This window comes from Pezoporus wallicus, unplaced genomic scaffold, assembly GCF_028554395.1.
Source record: "Pezoporus wallicus isolate ANWC-B61680 ecotype Strahan unplaced genomic scaffold, APGP_CSIRO_Pwel_v1 contig_6382, whole genome shotgun sequence".
Taxonomy (NCBI): domain Eukaryota; kingdom Metazoa; phylum Chordata; class Aves; order Psittaciformes; family Psittacidae; genus Pezoporus; species Pezoporus wallicus.
In genome coordinates this window covers 2,919,725-2,939,947 of record NW_026638015.1, presented here as the reverse complement: position 1 = coordinate 2,939,947, position 20,223 = coordinate 2,919,725, and the positions used below count along the sequence as shown (strand labels likewise).

At 41.6% G+C, this 20,223-nt stretch overlaps 2 protein-coding genes across 6 annotated transcripts in view; both read left to right on the top strand.

Moving 5' to 3' along the window:
• Positions 1-20,223, top strand: part of SHANK2 (SH3 and multiple ankyrin repeat domains 2) — a 359,601-nt gene that overhangs the window by 324,486 nt on the left and 14,892 nt on the right. For 4 of the 5 annotated variants that reach the window (XM_057408748.1, XM_057408747.1, XM_057408746.1 and 1 more), the window contains 3 exons: positions 14,896-15,026; positions 16,306-16,417; positions 17,510-19,922. In XM_057408748.1, the coding sequence (XP_057264731.1) occupies positions 14,896-15,026; positions 16,306-16,417; positions 17,510-19,922 (2,656 nt within the window). Of the gene's footprint in view, positions 1-14,589; positions 14,650-14,895; positions 15,027-16,305; positions 16,418-17,509; positions 19,923-20,223 lie in introns of all 5 variants that reach the window. The other variant, XM_057408750.1, reaches the window with a different exon arrangement.
• LOC130598879 (uncharacterized) lies at positions 1,349-10,233 on the top strand. The gene is made up of 2 exons (XM_057408768.1): positions 1,349-4,696; positions 9,085-10,233. The coding sequence occupies exons 1-2, from the start codon at positions 4,618-4,620 to the stop codon at positions 9,942-9,944; spliced, it is 939 nt and encodes a 312-aa protein (XP_057264751.1). The 5' UTR covers positions 1,349-4,617; the 3' UTR covers positions 9,945-10,233.

Genomic DNA, 20,223 nt, shown 5'->3' with positions numbered 1-20,223 from the left:
TTTTTCACTGCCAGGAAATGGGTTTGATTTAGTGAGCAATTCGGAGTTTCCAGTGAAAGCTAAAGTGGACAGTGTTTCATTTTAAAAACCTCATATAAAAATCCTCTAAGAGAAAGTACAAAATTAAGACTAGAGCAGGCTAAATTTTCATAGTGGAATGGGAATGACAGGATAAATTATTCTTCTGCATTAATGAATATCACTTTGACAGTGTCACACGAATGTCAGTTGTGAGCTGGGGTGGTTGGTTTGTGCGTAGATTTGATGTGGTAATCAATATAAAATAATCCCTTTGTATGTATTGATGCTGATCTATGGCATTTGGTGTGGGCTCTAGTACCAAATACACATGCAGGATTTTCCTCCGGTGAACAGTTTAGATGCTAGTACCACCTCTCAGGTACAGAGTAACTGTGCTATCATCCACACAGAATATTGTTACGTGGCATCAAGTCTTTCTATTTGAATAGAAAAATATCAGTTGATGGCATTCAAAAGAAATATTATTAGCTCTGTCTGCAATAAGCATCCACACTTCATCCCATTCCTGTCGTCCATTGTTTCAAAGGTGGCACATTCAAATGGCATCTGAAACAATGAAATTGCAGAGCAAATACATATCAGTGAATGCCAAGCAGTGGATTAGCTTACAGTTTTATGTTGTGTTTGAAGAAAGTACTCACAAAGGCGTCTGGGTTCAAAAATAAGGTTTTTATTTCACTGGGGTGAAGTTGATGATGCAGATTTGTCTGCAGGAAACAACGGAAGTACCATCAAAGCAACTTTCACAGCACTCACAACGTCAACTCCTTTGATAGTTTCCAGCATCTACAGTGCTTTTATGCAGGAAGAAGGTTTTCTGATCTTCACCAGCCACTGTATTTTAGAAGATGAGAGCAAAAGGCATCAGGCTTAATGAAGAATTCTTGAAGGGTATCCGTGTAAGTAATTGATTTGCATTACATATTTGCAATTCTAATGATATAGCAATGTAGTAATAAGATAAAGGTTGTCATCAGGTTGTCATTTTTCACCAGTACAAAGCAGTGACTCTGGGGGGAATCTGGGAAGTGTATGTGCGAAAAACTATGTGCCCCAGTTTTTATTGATGTAGCAAGGCTACAGGTTTTAGGACTTGTAGTCTTGTGGGGAGTCCATAGCAGTGTAAGAACGTGAAGGATTAGGACTGTGCCTATGACATACGTGCTTTCAAAACACTTTGGAAGAGCAAAGCGTTAAAAATCAGCACATTTCAAGGAGCACGATGCTAACATTTTGTTTTCCACTGAAAAAAATTTGGCACCTACCTGGCAATGTGCCGATTAGCATCTGTCGGCACAGAATTAAGAGGTAACTCTCAGTACTGAGCACTTCAAACCAGGGCTTACGTTGGGTGACCTGGGCAGCTTTAACTAATAATATACAAACACCTGTAATCCTGGGCAGAGGTCGGTTGAGTCTCTGTGTGGGTGCTGATATTACTTTGAATTTATCAGCTTATTCCTGTGTATGTAGCACTCTTTTTTGATACTTGTTTTTCTTTACTACAGGACAGTAATTGAAAAGGTTTTCAGAACCTTTCAGCATCAACCAAACAAGACAATGGTATAAAAGAAGTTGGAAAAGTAATTGTAAGTGTTAAAGAAAACATGGGGTTTGTAGCATTTGGAAACAGAGGAATTAAATGCGTTGGCATATGTGAGTGTCACTTGCTATACTCAGATATTACTAATTGAATATCTAACCACATACTGAAAGTCACAAGTGCCTGAGGAACAGTAAAACTTGCATGTGTTTTCCAGCCTGGTACAGTTAGGGCAGTGGAAAACTTTTTCAACACTTTTAATGTGTTCTCTCTCTTTTTCAGGAGCCAGGGAGATGAAGGACTTACCTCCCTCATCTCAAAACTCCCTTTGCTGCTATTTCTCTTTTTTTTTTTTTCCTTCAAATGTTCACATACCCATGTTAATTCATTTCTAACATAATTAAAAATAAATGGTTTTAGCTAATTCATCATTAGTTTGTTTGGTTTTTCCCCTCGGTGTGGAAGCGTGAGAATTAAGTGTAAGAACAGAGAAGACTGCAAGTGTCTTAGGTCCTTCACCTTTCTGTTTGGTTTCTTTTGATTGCTTGTCTTTCTTTTGTGACTAGGCCAAATTTTCAAATGCTGTCTCTTAAACAGAACATCAAATTGCCACTTAAATTCCACCTGGCTTGCAGGGTAGGAGTGGGTATTGACTATATTCTCTGCTTTGTTTTTGTTCTTGAACAGAAACCACTGTTAGACAATGACCATTCCTCTTTCAAGGTAGGCCGAATTGTAAGGCTTCAGGATTGCAGGTGCATTTTAAAGGCCTGTATAATTCTTTCATTAATTGATCATACTGTTAAAGAGCTGGTACTTGAAAATTGTTATCTATAGAAAGAATTTGATCATACCGGTTTTCTGCCTTCCTTAAAATTACTTTTGATGGTGTGATTATCGTATGTAAATGTGATTTATATGTACTAATGTGAAAGTATTTTCAGCCCTAGAAGAACAAGACTTTCTTTCCAGAAAGTTTTGCTAGCTCTTTATTGTGAATACATACAAATCTTTTTCATAAATCATGTAATGGTATTTGTAGATACTCAATGTTCAATGATTCATTTTAGTCACTGAGCAGTTTTTATGTTTTACTGATTTATTTTACCTAAGTTTTCCCTTTTTTGGATTTTAATGTGCAGTGTAGCGTTTACAGTATCCTAGAGAATATCCAAGTATTTTTACTCCATTTTCATAGAACAAAAGTGTTTCAAATGGCTTATGGTTTTGACTGTATTGCAAAGCACTTCTGTTATCTCCTCATGATGGTAACTGCTAAAGTAATATTCTCTGCCTGTTGTTTGCAGTATGGTAAATGTGTGATTTTGGCATTGTGATTTAAGCACAATCCTGCAAATTGTTCACTTGGGGTGGGGCTGGAAGAAGTTAATTCCAGATTAAAATGTGCTCATGGTGGCAGATTTATGAGGATTAGCCTAATTGTCTAAATGAAAACTCATTCCATTCTTGTATATTCTTTAACTCTACATTTACAAGACATAACTGTAGGCTGAACTTGTTATTTCTTTCCTCTAAATGTGATCATAAACAACAAATTTGGATTTCAGTCTTAACCTTTAACATTCTTACTCTGATGCAGTGCTTTCGCATTAGGTTAGTCTTTAAATGCTGAGCAGTATGTTGAAGGCCTACTTATACTTTACCTACTTTTGGTCTTTGATGAATTTTTATACCTCTATTCTGATTTCAGTAGCTAAAAAGAAAGACATCAGTTGTCAGTGGGCATAGCTAATAGCTAAAAAATCCATTTTTAGTTATCTGCAAATAGGAGTCACCTGGTTTTCCCCAGAGACACTAGAAATCACTTCATCAAGCACAACTGCTTCTATGACAGGCAACATTATCATACAAACTTCTGTCTTCTGATCAAGCTTTCTTTTGAAATCAGTTCTCATCGTTCTGCTACCACCCCCTTAGTACTGGAGTTCATCTGCTTCTTCGAGAGCCTTATTTAGATTCCCATACTCATTGTTTGTCCAAATTGCCCTTCACATAGTTCCCCCATCCACAGACATTCACCCTGAAGTATTTATCAAGTTACTTTCCAGCTATTCTTTCATAAACTAAGCAGGGCCAGGTCTTTTGTATAAATATGGGAAGAGACAAAAATCTAAAAGGAATACAGTGTATATAGGTGCATCTGCTTGGTTTAGATGCTTATTTTCTTTCAGACATGCAAACTTATACACATAATCACTCCTGGTCTTTATACTAAAATCAAGCTGCTTGTAGTTAAAAATAGAAGAAATTATAAAATTAATCCATGAGATAAAAGCAACATCATAGCCATGTTTTAATGTAGTTTAAACAAATCTACACACCTAAAGACTACCCCTTTAGTACTTATGGAACTGATTTTTGCAGTTTATTGACAAGGAAATAAATTTTAGCAGCTAATGAAAGGAATTAAACTCAGCTTGCAAACTCACATTTAGGGAAGGCTATGGAACAAAATATGTGCATATGCAATACCTGACATTAAGAGCTATGCGCCTAGTCCTGTTGACACCAAGGAAGAATGAATGTCCTGTGTTCCCATCACTTTTCAAAAGGAAAAATACATGTGCCAAATATTGGACTGTGGTTGACTGCAGATGCTAGAAAAGGTGGGTGATACTACAGCATATAGGTGCAATTGGCATTGTATGAAGTTTTGCATAACTGATTGTGCATGGTACAGTTTCTGTCTGTATCTATCTTAGGTATTTACAAGGCATCTATCACCTTGGTGTACCTAAGCAGGTTGAAAAATGCACCCACCCCAGGAGGCATGATGCAGATACAGGCAGAGGCCCAGGTCCAGAGCAGCAGAGGCAGGTCCCAGGAAGCTCCGCAACTGTGTTACCGCTGTTGTTGAGCTCCTGGCCACTTCTTGTGGCCAAGGAACATCTCCACCTACCTGTCAGCAGGAAGACGGTACCCCACCCCTCACGTCCAGCTCCACTGGTGGGGAACCTGAAAAGGAAAGATAATGGAAAAGGCAACGATCCAGTAGCAGAGGTGAAACAGAAATGGTGGGATTTCAAAAGGAGGGATTCTTAAAGAGCAGCACATCTCAGGGGAGGGATCAACTGCCAGTCCAAGTGGCAGGTAAGGCACAACACAGGCATAAGTCTCAAATGTTCCTCAGTGAACAAAAGTTAAAGAAATACCTCTGATGTCTCTAAACTTTGTTTATATCCAAAGCCCTGCTCTGTTCTTGGCCTCTGTCTCAGTCCTCTATCCCTACAGCTGAATCGACTATTCAGTTCTCTGTGTATCTTAACCCAATAACTGCTACAGTCCTAAGTATGTCTAATAACAAATGTAAAAGACTCTTACTGGTAATGAATATTGTGATGCAAAGAGACAGCATGGTATAGCAATGCTCCAAAATGATGGACATGTTCATGAGCCTAAAGGCTGGAGTAATCCTGTCTTCTAATCACCATGTTCAAAACAGGATCAGGCAAACCACAGATCACCCCTGCAGGAACAAAAGATGGAGCAGTTCTCCTGTGGCCACCAGGAGCAATTGCTAATTTAACACATCAGACCAGGCTTTATCAGCCCAGTGCAAACACCCGTGCAAGCAGCCAGCTATGGGCTTCACTGCAGAAACAGAGTACCTGCTTGACAGGAAAGGAGGATAGCCAGGATTTTGATGAAGGTTCACTAGTTCCTACTACATGGACCGCTTTAATCACAGATCTCATTTTTTCTTTAAACACAACAGGATCAGCAAGGTAAAACGTGAATCCCATGTAACTTTTGGAAATAGCTGCAGTAGCGCTCACAGTAATCAAACACGAAAGCTGAAGTGTAGTGGGTCACTATCTTCCAGATGTTTGTATTTCCTTTAGCCCATATGCATGCTCCTTTCTGATTCTTCACTTGGTCACTTCAAGATCAAAATGGGAGTCATGCCCTGTCAGAGTAAGGGAGATGAGGTTGGGAACATGAAGCAAGTCACGGTTTGGAGACTGTCAGTTAGTTGGCTGGTATCATTAGATATAAAGATGTTTATGAAAGACCTAAGTGACCTATTTTGCCTGTAAGTCGTGTATATCACTGTGAGCAAAATGCTGTGTGTAGGAATGGTATGTAAGGTGGAAACTATTAGATCAGAGAATCTGACTCTTCCCTTTGCTTCATCCCTAAGGAAGCTAGCTGTACTTCTTTGTACACACTGTATTTAAACTTGGTTTTAAATGTGAGAAATCTTTTTTAAGCAAGTTAACAACCAAGTAAGGTCAACCGTGTTGGTATATAGTTTGGTCCATAGCTAATTCTGACTTGACAGTCACTTGGAAGTCACCCCTTTGCCAAGGAAATGAGGTAAAGGCAGTTAGCTGAGGTAACTCCTTCAGTCAGCTTTAATCCCACTTTCGGCAGCTGTTTGAAGTAGTCACCTTCTTTTGGCCAATAAGGGCAGTTTCTGGCCAAACCAGGTTCTCCAGTGCCCCTACTGTAACTGGCACACCTTTTCCACAGCACCAACCTAGCCACTAGTGCAATCATCTAGCCAAGATCCGGTCTGAATTATAGGGCGACCTTTGGTCATCAAGGAATGGATTTATTGGGCAGAGACTGACACATTCATGAAGGTGGTGACAGCCAGTGACCTTCACACAGTTTTCCCAAGAATGCTCTGTAGTGTACAAAAGCTCGTATAAGGCCATGCCTTGGTTTCCCTATGCCCCATGTCAGTGCTTCACAAAGCTTCCCATAACCGGAGTTACTAGAGGTATTGAACGCGTTGTTACATATAGTAACAGTTACGAATCTTCCTCTTTTTCATTGCTAGTCAATCCTCAAACCTATCCTAAAACCTGTTGAATGTATTCATTATTCATAAGTATTCGCCAGTAGTTTCCACAATTAACTTTCTACACAGGGGTTTTCACTGTTTTCTTGTGCTCTTTGTCATTTGTGTTATTGGTCACCTATGCCAGATGCTGTTCTTTCAGCTCAGAAAGGCTGAATATAGTGATTAGGAGGACAGCAAGTGGTACATTTTTATAGAGAATTAGGAATTTTGCAAAACTTTAGTATGTTTTTTTCACAGAAGCTTTTCTTTTGAGCCTCTGGCAAACGTGTAAACATGCACAAATAACAAAAGTGTTCTTATGATCCCCCTGAACCTGGACCAACTAAACTCAGTGATACTCTTTCCAGAAATACTCATTAGTTAATGTGGGGTTTGAAGGGGTCTTTTGTTCTGTTTTGCTCTGTTTTGCTTCAGGTTTTGACTGTCAGTTGAGTTTGGTTTTCTTACTTACCAGTTGCTAGGTGAGCTCTGTTTAGGACACTTTTGTCAGTGTACACGGGCAATTTTCTGATGACTTGTCAGAAGAAATACAAAGACCTTTTGTATGACCAGTGGCTCTACCAGAATGAATATATATATGATCCCTCATCTTTCTCCAATTCCATAGAATTTAACTGAAATGTGTGTTTGCTATGTGTGGTAAAACTAGGTCCCCTGTTTTTTTGTTCTTTTTTTCATGTGTATTCAGATAGGAAAATGCTGAGAAAGAATTTCATGGTCCTATACTCTAGTTGTTAAGAGAGATTTGTTAATGAAGGATTGCAGCTACAGCTGTATTAGGCATAGGGAGAGAAGAAGTGCAAAGGAAGAAGCCGTTACTATAGTTAGGTTGATATACAGTCCCTTTCAAATCTCCATGGAGTGGAAGAGCCAATGATTGCATGACAGTTTGTCCCTAAGATCCATTTTCATAAGGAGCTCATGCCTTTTTACAAATACAATCTCATCCTCACTTTCCATAAAACATGCAACTGGACAGTCCAGCCAGACACAGAGAGAATGTGAATACTTTGAATGTGAATACTTTGAAGTAGTGAATATCCTAAATGCACAATTAATATCCATTATTTTAATATTTTTAAAAATCATAATTATATTAAGACATACAGAATCCCCTTCAGGGCAGAATAATACTGGAGGCACTTGAGTGTAGAAATAAGGAATGCCATATTAGGGTAGACAAAGACTGACACACAGGAGGAGACATCCTTGGGTCTGTCAGAAGGAGCTTTCATTTAAAACCATATAAACTAGAAAAACTAAAAAAGCAGACAAAACCAGACTTTTCAGATTCATAAACAGAAGTATCATTTAACATGACCTCAGCAACACCTTCCAACAGCTTCAAATTGTTCTGAAGAGCAGCATCTATATAAAGGTATTTCACAGAGCAGAAATTATTCCTTAAATAATAACATTTTTCAAGACTGAGCTGCCATAGAGCAGTCATGACAGCAGGCTGGCACCCAGAGCACTGTAGTGTGAGCAGCACAGCCAGCCATGCTGTTCAGGTCACAGTCTTCCCAACAGCAGCACTTTTCTCCCATATCCCTTGCCTGAGTGTGAGGAATGCAGGCTTTTTGGGCTACCGTACTGCAACATCTTAGCCAGACCACCCCAGATTAATTTCTGATGACCGAATTGTCCCCCCAAAAAAAACCAAAATTAACTCATGGTTATTTTTATCTGAAGCATGGAAAGGGTGAGAGTTACAGCCACTGACTCTCGTAACCAAGAATGGTGCTGGACAGACTGCGCTCTGCTGTGAGCCAGTGATCGCTGTGGGTGCAAAAAGTTTTGCCATCTCTAGCCTTTGGGAGTGCATTTATGTAGGGGAGGATGTAGAGTAAGCATATGCACAATATCCTCCTTGCTAATGTCTGTAACAATGCCTCTTTGCACACTGAGCTGCCACAGGGAAGCAATTGCACCCAGATTTCCACCATGTGCCCTCAGGCAAGGGAAGAGGTAGCCAGGGGAGGGCAAAACTTCAGTTTATTTTCAGAAGACGATGAGATCCTGGCGAGCAATGCCCTCAGGAAGCGTTTCCTGCTGTTTGGAGAAAAGAACAAGGAAAATCTGGCAAATGTTAGGGAGGGCATTGCTCGCGGGATACACGCTGTGGACAGCCACCGTCGTGCTGCAGCAGTGATTTGGGAGAGAGCACACTGGGGGTGGGAGTGACGTGAGACGTCGGACAAAAGTGAAGATAGACAGCAGTGCTTCAGAACAACAAAGGGCTGCCCTCAGCCAGTGGTGGAGCACATCTGGCACCCCAGGAAGCTCAATTGGACACTTGGCCCTGAGCTCGTCCCAGGGATTTCTGACTGACACCACTGCAGTGCATAGGTGAGCTTTTTGATAGGTTCACTGACATTTCCTGTCACAGTCACGATGAGGTGAATTGGTAGTTCCTGCCTTGGGATGCAGCATGGCTGTGTGTGTTATGGGTACAGGACAGTGTGCATTTATACCAAAAGCTGTTAATAATGTCAAGTACCACGTGCCCAGTGCATTCACTAAACTTTAGTCCGCCCTTCCGTTTGCCCAAACACATACACTCTGGCTTCCCAACTGGCTTCTTTCTGTGTGTTGTCCAATGCATGTAGATACCTCCATCTGCCTGGCCTCAGATACAGTGGTTGTTGCTCCTCTATTTGATTGCCAGATGTCACTGGGGAACAAGATGGGGAGGTTCCTGGATCCTCGGGGCAAGCTGGCCATCACCGAGGGAGCTCGCTGTCCACACCGGCTGAAGAACAGGAATCCTCGGTGCCTGCCTCTGACGAAGACTCGCCAGCCAGGACCACAGAGAGCTGGCAGTGGCCGTTGTCCTCGTCTGAAACGCACAGCAACGTTGGGGAGGATTTTGAGGGATTTCAAACGCCAGCGCGGACTCCGGAGTGTACCATGGACATACAGTCTCCCGGGGATCAGTCACTCAGTAGGACTCCTCAGTTTGAAAGTGACTCTCCTGAGGAGGAGGGAAATGATGAAATGAATGAAGAGCGCTGCGGTGTTGAGCCTGTCCCTAGGGATCGGGGTTGGAGAGGGCAGCCCCAGCTAACAGAGGGAGAGAAGCTGTTGATGGAAACCAACAGTAGGATTGTGCAGCTGCTGGAAAATATCAAGAGGGAGCATGCACAGTCCATGGGTCTCATGTCACAGTCCATGGGCCGTATGGAGCTGCAGCTGGGCATTGTGGCTACCTCCACAAGAGCCATCCATAACTACCTGTCAGAGATTTTAGCTTTCCTCAAGCAGCCAAGGACACAGGTCCTTGAAACACGCATCTCCCAAAGAGCCACCCCCCATGTCGAGTTAACTTGTGCCTCGACATGGACTGGTGAGGACGCAGTGGCATCCTCCACTGTGTGCTTACCAGGGGCCGAAGGGACGAGCGACTCTCGAGAACCACCGCAGGCCACGCTGCCTTGTCGCAGTGGCCGGCTGCAGAGAGCCATAACCGAGAGGGCCTCGTTGCCCATGCCTACACGCCAGGCAAAAGGGGGAGGGAAGAAAAAATAACCACACCATAGGATTTTTAGGGTTTTTTTTAATGTGCCTGTCCTTTTAATTCTTAGCCATAAGGCCATCAGTGGCAGAATTCAACCATTTCCTACATTGGCTAACATTGTATTCTGGCTGACTAGATTAGTCTAACATTTTGTAGTTTCTATTTGCACTGTTAACGATGTGTGCTGCTGGTATTTGAAGAACATTTGCCTCTGTTCTTTCACTTTAACTTCATACGAGCATTTTTTTACTCTGTGCCAGGCATTCATTGCTTTTCTTACAAATACAAGTCATTTCTTGAGGCAGCTGTTTTTTGAGTTTTCTTTCTCCATTATCCCATCCCCTCTGAGCAAGCGTTCTGGACTTGGTGGTAAGTATACAGGTCTTGGCAATACTCGCCTCCAAAACTGTGTTCGATCAGTCTTTGCCTGGTGTTTCTGGCATGCCAGCCTGAGGTGTTGGGGTTAGCCTGTACCGGATCATGATCATTCTTATCCTCTGTGGGTCTGACAAGCTCACTTTCTAAGACCCTCGGTGGAGCTAATCCACATGTCTTGGCTATGTCGTACAATAAGTAATGTTGCCAGGATCATACCTCATATTTATCTTTTGGGGCCTGTTACAGTGATGTGCCACCAGATCTATCTAGGCACCTGACTCTCATTTTCAAAGTTCCTTTTATGATGGATCTGGTGGTTTGATGGGCAGCATTATAATTTTTCCTCTGAGAGAGTCTGGGGATTGGAAACAGGAGTCACTAAGCAATGAGTTCTGTGGGGATAAGAACCATCTCCTGCAACAAATCTATGAGGAGGAGACTGTCCCCTGTAATTATCATAGATATTAATTATTAAAGAAAAAGAAAAAAAAAGAAAAAGCAACTTGCCTAGCAGCCAGACCTCTTGAGAATGTAAAAGTCAGGACGTGCTGTTGGGTACTGTGCTACTCTGTCTGTGATTTAAGAGCTTTTCATCAGAGATGACCTACATGTTGATAAAATGCAACTCCTTTCTGTGCCTTTAGGCCGTGTAATTTCCTGAGGGCTGGCACCCTGAGCAGAGCACGGGTCCAATTTGTAACCCACGGGGCAGATGGAAATGCAGTTTACAATAAGTTATTTTATATCTGTTGGTGCTGCCTCTCTCGGGGGAATTTAATCTAGTGGCACTCAAATTGCTATATGCATGCAGAGGCATCAGACTGGCTTATACATGTGGTATCCCTGACAGTTCTCCGAAAGGATGCTGTTACCAGGAGCCCCTTGAGCAGTGGTAACTGATGATCACAGGTGTAGCATGGCTCCTGTGTTTGACTCTCAACATTGCCGTTGTAACTTCTCGTAAAGGTTCAGAAGAGTTTATATGGCAAAGCAGTGATGAATTCCTCCTCTGGCAAATACTAGAGAGTAACTGTAGGCCTAAAACTCCTCTTCTGTGATGACAGCCGAGCTGCGCTCTGTCCAGTGAGCCACAGACTCTTCTTCCCTGTCTTTCTGCGAGACTGAAGTTATTCAGAATAAAGCAACTACTATTTGGTTCTCCTGCCAGCCAGCCATAGATTGCTCCCTTAGAAGTGTGTGTGTGTGTGCTTGTGGCTCTACTTTGCTAAATGACCAGTTTAACCATGAAATGCAGCTGGCATGGCCAACCTCCAGCGTAGGCTTTTTCCACTAAGGAATCTTTTCTTCCCTTCCGCCTACGTCCAGCTGCGTTCCTTTGAAGAACACCATTGGAGGCGTGCTTCTTTGGCCAAGTGGTCCACACACCTCACACCAGATGTAAATTTTTGCACCCATTCTGTGGCTTTTTCATATCTCTTTAGTTTAAACTGTTTGTAAAGAGAATTTCAAACACAAGCTTGTAAGATTCCCCTCATTGGTACAAGGAATGCATGCTGCAGAGTACTGAAGATCACAAGGAGGTTGGGAGACAAGTTGATTAGTGAGCCTGACAAATTATTCCAGTACGTGCTGCCTTATGAATGTGTGTTTCTGGTGCATACATGGTTTGCACACTGGTACTGTGGATATGAACAGTGAAAGGCAAAGGCAAGTGAAAGTTTGTCCCAATCTGCTTCCGTCTTACTTCTTTGGGATGAGTTGGAATGCAGCTAAATACAATTCAGCCAGTTCATTTTCTTGGCCTAATGAGCACGTTTGAAAATGCAGTGAGAATGCTTTTACTTACATAGTGCTTTCACATCAGAAGTGTGGTGCAGTTGCGGCCTGATGCTGAGATTCTGACGTATCCTGCAGGACCCGCCATGTAGCTGCTGCCATGTAGAATAAAGCTCGTTCCACATGCTGGCTGCTTCTGTAGCTTCAGATTTTTTGTGGTAGTTTCAAAATTACAACCTCCACTCTACCTTTGCTTTCTGATCAAAGGGCAGTAGGGCTAAAGAAGAAGCTGCACAGATATAGCAGCGCTGCCGTTGGAAATACTACATGAGGAACCCCTAAAGAGCTCCTTGCAGAGCAGCTTAAGCTTTAACCTGCTCTCCTCTCCCATGTCTTAAGTGCTGTAGCTAGGCTCAGCAAGGCACAAAGCACCCTTTGAATGGGAGCATCTGTAGGGACTGAAAACCTGTCTACAGACAAGAAACCTGCAATAAACCTACACAAACCAAAGATTTTTCCAACTGGGAACAGTAGATGGTATTAAGAATTGGTACCAACTGATATTTTGGTCAGATCCAAAATTAGGATCTGACTTGTAGTATTGTCTAGCAAAATCAGTGCAGTTGGAGGGTATGTATGTTTCATCCCCAAACAAATATTTTCATGCTTTTCAAGTGTCTGTCATAGCCTCATCACTCTTTCCCTGTAGCTTTTTGTTGTCTGAATGGGTATATGGTTACATGTGTCTGTTAAAAATAAAGGGGATCAGTTCATACATGGTATATTTATATTTCTTGTTTACAGATTTTGAGTACCTACTGCTTCAGTTTCCAAAGCTTCCTTCTTTCTGTATCCCAAAGACCAGTTGTCTGGCTTCTGGGATGCTAAAAAGGGTGGGAGAGACTTAACAGGAAATCTCTGCCCAGTTGAAGCTCTTGGTGATAGATCCCCTGAGGATGATTCTACAGTCTAGCCATATTTTTTGTTGTATAGGTCAAATGTCCATGGTTATGCCATTGCTTTCTGATGCCTTTTGCTGAGCAGAAGTGCAGATATTTTTCTTTCAGAAGTTCACAGTTTGTGTTACAGAATCTCATGAAATGTGAAGTTTTTGAATACGTGATGATTTTAAGAATTTTTTTTCCTTTTCTCCTTCCACTGGATGATTTAAACCCCACAAAAATAAAGCAGACCAATGAAAAGAATTGAATGCTAACCTCAGTTGAAAAGCAACAGCAACACTACTCTTGTGAGACAGTTTTCAACAGTGTTCAGCTTACTGGTTCTGCTCAACCTTTTCCTTTCCTGCCTGCTCCCTGACCCTCTGTGACACTGAAATATCCACTTCTAGGACAACCTTCTTCCTAACCAGAAGGCTTAAAGGTCTTCCCTCTCTTCTCCTGTTTAAAATACCATCCTTGCATCAGCCAGATCTACTGTTTAGAGGAATCAAAAGCACTTTTCCTCCTGGCTTATTCCCATCCATATTCATATCCAGGGCCCTGAGTGCGCTGCTCTCCAGTGAGAGGTAAAATTTAACTCCCTAAATCTGATACTTGGCATAGTAACACCATCACTAGACCACCACAACCTTGTGTTGTTTACATCTGTAGTAGCCTCATGAAGTAGCCTCATGAAGTAGCTATCCTTGTTTGCTAAAGCAAATATTTGGGAGATGGATCTAATTGCTGAAAAGTAACATTGCCCCGACTCACATTATGGAAGCCTAGGAGGCAGGCTGAGGTATTTCACTCACATAAATACCACAGGCTATATAAGTAATCCTTACTTTGATGAAACTACAAAGGAAAAAAAACACTAAATTGGCATGATACAGAAAAGCAAATTCAGTGGAAGGCATAGTAAGGAAACAGGCTGGTGTGATTCAAGTTGGATTTTAGCACAGATTCAGACATTGAACTTTTTTGCTGGCTTAGGCTAGTTATTTAATTTCTCCATGCCTTAGTTTCATAATAGTAGAAGTGGCGGTAAAGGAGCTATCAGGCTATAATTAGCTGATAAGATGGTACTTGGAGGTCTTCCATCTGAGGCAGTAATGTTATGTATTAAATGCTGATGAACCTTGTTTGTGACCAAACTTGGAGACAGGGCTAAAACTAACACTCAGCTTTGGAAGATCTTGATTAAAGTTTCCCTATATTTTATCGTCACATCATATAATAGATCAGAATCCCAAATCCAAATGTTAAAGTTCTCATTCAGATTTGGACTTCGTTTGGTCTGTTTCTGACCACAGCTAAATATATTCCTAGGCTGTTCAGTTACTAAAGTACAAAATACATATAAAAGATTCATTTAAATGATGCAGTTACTAATGCTAATCTGATAATCCAAGCATGTGAAGAAATTAGGATGTGGTTACTTAAGGAGAATAGGCATAAAAGAGCACTTCTGGAGTACTTGTTATTGTCCAAAATATCACTGAACTTCTGATGGCTAAGTACAGTCTGCTTATCTCTATTTGAAACAGTGCTGTACGGATTCATTATTTCTAAAGGTCTTCTTTCCATTTCTATATAGATATTCTCCCTTCACATTTTGAAGGTTTGAAGAAGAGGATTGTTTTTCGAGTCACACTAAGTAAACATTGAATGCATGCAGGCTTAAAACTAAAGCATGCATGTTCTGTAGCAGCAATAAAAAGTGCTCGGCTTGCACGACTTCTGATGCTCAAGCGTTGCCTTGTTAAATTGCCAAAAAAAAAAAAAAACAACTTTTTCTTTGCATTTTTTTGAGAAGTAAATCTCTTCCTTTGACCTTGCAATACGGAAATTTTCAGTTGTGGGACAAATGATACTTATTTTACTGAATACTTTTATATTACAGATAAGGTGGATGAAATAGTACCAGTTTCCAAGCCATCAAGAATTGCAGACAATGCAACTGTGGACTCAAGAGTGGCAACTATTAAACAGCGGCCTTCTAGTAGATGTTTTCCCTCAGCTACAGATATGAATGTGAGTGGTAGCTATGAAGTACTGCTTTCATTTCAGAAACTGTTTGAAGGGGGGGGGGGTGGCAGTGTACAAGGCATACAACAGAACTGAGTTTATGAACATTGCTTTATATACTCATTTTGCTTTTATTATCTTGTAACTTTAAGCGTGGTCTACTCTGCGTTGCTAATAATAGCTTTTTAACACAAGTCAGCGTTCCCCTTGTAGAACTTTTCTCATTACATCCTTATTCTGAGACTGTCCCATCAACAGCATTGCTACCGCAGTGTTACTCAGACAGATGTGAATTTATTCCGCCTTAATTCTGAACTTGAAGGTGTCAATACAATACTAACCCCAAGCAAAAAAACGTTGCTCAAAGTCAAGGTATGCTGTTTCGGTTTCAGCCCCAAGAGTTAGTGCAGCCATACAGTTTTCACTAATGTGAAGGTTTCTTCTACTGCAAGTTTTTATTATTAATAATGGCATATATAATATCTGGATTAAATAACACAGGATTATTTGTAAGGGAAGAATTTACAGTAATACTATAGCATGTATTAAAAACTTAAACTCCAGAACTTTGAAATTGGATTGTTCAGTTGCACAATTTGCTCTTACAGAGCTTTGCATGTGAAAAATAATTGGTTTTATTGCATGTTACATGTATTTTTCCATTACCCACTCCTCCAAAAGAGCATCAGATCTGGTACAACAAACACTTGGGCTGGAAGGAAATTAAGGCTGTTCTAAGAGGCAGAAAACAAGTAGATTCATAATGATCTACAAGAAGGAGGGACAATTGAGTGCATATTGGGATTCAGGTAATGTTCCTCAGTTCCTAGCTGAGATGCTCACTGACAGTGTAACCTTGTGCAAAACGCCTTGACTCTGTACTCCAGGGATAGGTCTGTTCTTCAGAAGCAAAGAGAGCATACAGCTTGGTGCAGAGTGAATGCTGACACCTATGCAGGTTTTTGAAGTGAATGACAAAAAAGGTAATTGCTCATGCTTTGTGTTTCTTGCTGCACACAAAATGTGCTGGAATCTGAACATATTGCCTTGTAATTTCAACTAACTCCACTTATAGCCGTTTTCATTTTATGAACATGGAACTAAAGCCCAGCTTGCCCTTTCTCTTCACTTCCTCTCCAGTATAATACCAAATCTGATATTTTCCATAACAACTCTAAGTAAAAGGGATAGGGGTTTAGCAGATATGACAGCAGAGTTACTTACATGTGAGAGAAAGATTTGCATGCTTTAATGCTTGTGGGGTTTTTTGTTTGCTTTTTTGTAGTCCATGTATGAGAGACAGGGTATTGCTGTGATGACGCCCACTGTACCAGGGAGTCCTCAAGGTCCTTTTCTGGGTATACCTCGGGGTACAATGAGAAGACAAAAATCTATAGGTAAAATGCTTCTGATGTATAGTTTGCTTGTGCATTAATCACATAATTTTAGTAACTTTGCTCCTTTCTTAAAGCATCTTTACCTCAGTGAATGACTGTTTAATTTTTATGCAAAGTTCATAAGAAAAGAAGTTTGTGTGTCAGATGGTATTTCCACAGGCTGCTTTGATGGCAGTAGGCAAGTAGTATGGAACTTTAATTCCTTTCTTTAGAATGTTCCCTCTAACAGGGAAGGGCAGTGAGAAGGGAACAAATTATCAGTACAAGCCCTTTGCAGTGCATTACCCAAGGTAAAATGATATTTCTTTTTATTTTGTTACTGAGGCAAAAGCGTTGTAATGTTGTGTAGCTTACAAAGGAATCCCTATTGATCAAATGGAACAAAATTCACCTCTTTTCCATTCCAAATGATGACAATAGATGATTTTACGAAAGAGAAAAAAGCCAAATTTAGGCTTGTTCTGTTCTCTAGGAGTAATCTTAGTAGTGATGTTTTTCAGTTTAGAAACGCATTAAGCTGATGTAAAATTAGCATCTGAATTACCCCAATATTATCCAGTTTATTTATGTTAAAAGCTGTATTTGTGATAATATAATGTCATTTTTTGAAATGAAACATTAGGCTTTTTTCCCCAATAGAATCTTCGCAGTCACTTTGCTAAGTTTCAAATGCATCTTAAAAATTCATTCGTTTCGAAGTTGCATTATTATGTGCTTTTATAGAGTGGGAGAGCAAGGCGTAAACTACTCTTCTGCACAGAATGTCTTCCCTGTTCAGTAATTTTCAAAGCAAATGTGTTTCTCTACAGCTACCTTGGTGATACCTAAACCCAAAGCGTTTGCCTACACATCAGTGATCAGTTTAATTAAAATTCTGTAGCATCCCTTTTAATTCTGGCATCCAGGTTTCTGGAATTTCAACAGGAAGGAATGCTTATTGTAGGAATCAACCAAAAGCCCTCTTTTGTAACTTTGCATATGCCTCATGTCATGTGAAACGCACCCTGGCACTTTTAGGTTGGATACAGAAATAATACAATGTGAGGGATCCCAGTGGAAGACTGTGTTTTAAATATACTTTCTGATTTTTAGGAATAACAGAGGAAGAACGGCAGTTTTTGGCTCCTCCTATGTTGAAGTTTACCAGAAGTCTTTCAATGCCTGACACCTCTGAAGATATCCCACCACCACCACAGTCCTTACCTCCTTCACCACCACCACCTTCTCCCTCTCTGTACAACTCCCCCAAATCCCTGACATCAAGGAGCTATGGAACTATTAAACCTCCATTTAATCAGAATTCAGGTGCAAAAATTACTTTGGTTAGGCCTGAGAGTGTGGGAACAATGATAAGGGACAAGGGGATCTATTTCAGACGAGAACTGGACCGATACTCTCTGGACTCTGAAGACCTGTACAATCGGAGTGCTGCATCTCAGGCAAATTTCAGGAACAAGAGGGGTCAGATGCCAGAAAATCCCTATTCTGAGGTTGGGAAGATTGCAAGCAAAGCAGTTTACGTGCCGGCCAAACCAGCGAGGCGGAAGGGGATGCTGGTGAAACAATCTAATGTTGAAGACAGTCCAGAAAAGACTTGCTCCATTCCAATCCCAACAATTATTGTGAAAGAGCCATCCACCAGCAGCAGTGGGAAAAGCAGCCAAGGGAGCAGCATGGAAATCGATCCTCAGTCCTCAGAGCAACCTGGGCAACTTCGACCTGACGATAGCTTAGGTGTCAGCAGTCCATTTGCAGCAGCCATCGCTGGAGCAGTGAGGGACAGGGAGAAGAGGCTGGAAGCAAGGCGTAATTCTCCAGCCTTCCTCTCCACAGACCTGGGAGATGAGGATGTTGGACTAACAACACCAACACCACGTATGAGGCAATCTAAATTTACTGATGAAGCAATGTTTAGTAGTGAGGATGGTTTTAGACAGCTTATGTCACCATCTCCAATTCCCGCACTTAGAGAGCCTGAAAATCTTTTTAATAGCAGTGAACCCAGCAATCAAAGTGATTCAAGGACATTAAATGCTCAGTCCAAAACGAAAGGTACTGAAAACAGTACAGTGGCAGCTAAGTCCACGAATGCACCCAGCTCAGATAGTTACGTTCACCCAGTCACAGGAAAGCTATTAGATCCAAACTCACCACTAGCCCTCGCTCTCTCTGCCAGGGACAGAGCCATGAAAGAACAAACCCAGCAGATTCCAGGCAAAGGAGACACTGTTAAAGCTGACCTTAATAAACCACTTTACATCGATACAAAGCTGAGACCCAATATGGAAACAACTTTTCCCGTTACTGCTCCTGTCGCTAGGCAAAACACTCGTGGCCCATTGAGACGGCAGGAGACCGAGAACAAGTATGAAACAGATGCAGGGAAAGACAAGAAAGCTGAGGAGAAGAAGAACATGTTAATAAACATCGTGGATACTTCACAGCAGAAGTCAGCTGGCTTGTTAATGGTTCATACTGTGGACACAGCGAAGTCAGATGAAGCGCCCGAAGATGAAGAGGAAAAGAGCACTGAAGTGGAATCCAACCCTGAAAACTCCCCACCAGAGAGGCCAGAGGGGAGTGAGGAAGCAGAAGGCGAGCTGACTGTGCCTGCTGAGGCTGAGCCACCGGCATCTCCCTGCAAAACCATCGTAGCAGCGAGCTCTGTGGACGACCCCGTCATCCTGCCATTCCGCATCCCTCCACCACCCTTAGCTTCCATTGATATCGATGAAGAGTTCATGTTCACTGAGCCACTACCACCCCCCTTGGAGTTTGCCAACAGCTTTGATATCCCCGACGACCGTGCGGCTCCCGGTTCGGCTCTAACAGAGATGGTTACGCAAAGAAAGAATGGCACACCTTCACCTGCGCCATTTGCCTCCAGCCAGGCAACAAATTCCATAGACAGTAAAAAGCAAGTGGCTCTTTCAAACTGTTTGCCTGCCTCCTTTCTGCCACCCCCTGACAGCTTTGATAACGTCACTGACTCTGGGATTGAGGAAGTAGACAGTCGGAGTAGTAGTGACCATCACTTAGAGACAACCAGCACTATCTCAACGGTGTCCAGCATCTCTACCTTGTCCTCGGAAGGTGGGGAGAATGTGGATACTTGTACAGTCTATGCAGATGGGCAAACATTTCTGGTGGACAAACCCCCAGTACCTCCTAAGCCAAAAATGAAGCCCATAATCAACAAAAGCAATGCACTTTACAAGGATACACTAATTGAAGAAACTGTAGACAGCTTTGTTATCCCTCCTCCCGCTCCACCCCCCCCTCCAATCAGTGCTCAGCCCAATATGGCTAAAGTTGTTCCCCAAAGGACATCTAAGCTATGGGGTGACATGACGGAGGTGAAAAGCCCAATTCTCTCAGGCCCAAAGGCTAATGTTATTAGTGAATTGAACTCAATACTGCAGCAAATGAACAGAGAGAAATCCTCAAAGCCAGGGGAAGGATTGGAGTCACCTACTGGAACAAAAACTGCAAGTCTCAGTACAAGGTAAACGTAATTAACCAAATCATTTCTAATAAAGGCTGGATGTTTTCCATCCCTTCACTAACTTCTCCTGTGAAGCACATTGATTAAAGAGGAATGTAGTCTCTATTGCACAGGTTTGCTTAATGAATATTCTGTGACAAACAGTTTTACATTCCTATGTTATCAACATTTGTGTAATATACACCATGGGACAGGAGCTTTCCCAGTTTTCTCCAATTTCGAAGACAGTTTCCACAAACCTTTCAGTTGTTTTGGTGTGAGTTACTTAGATTTATTTTTCAGTAGTATTTTTCTCTCTTTA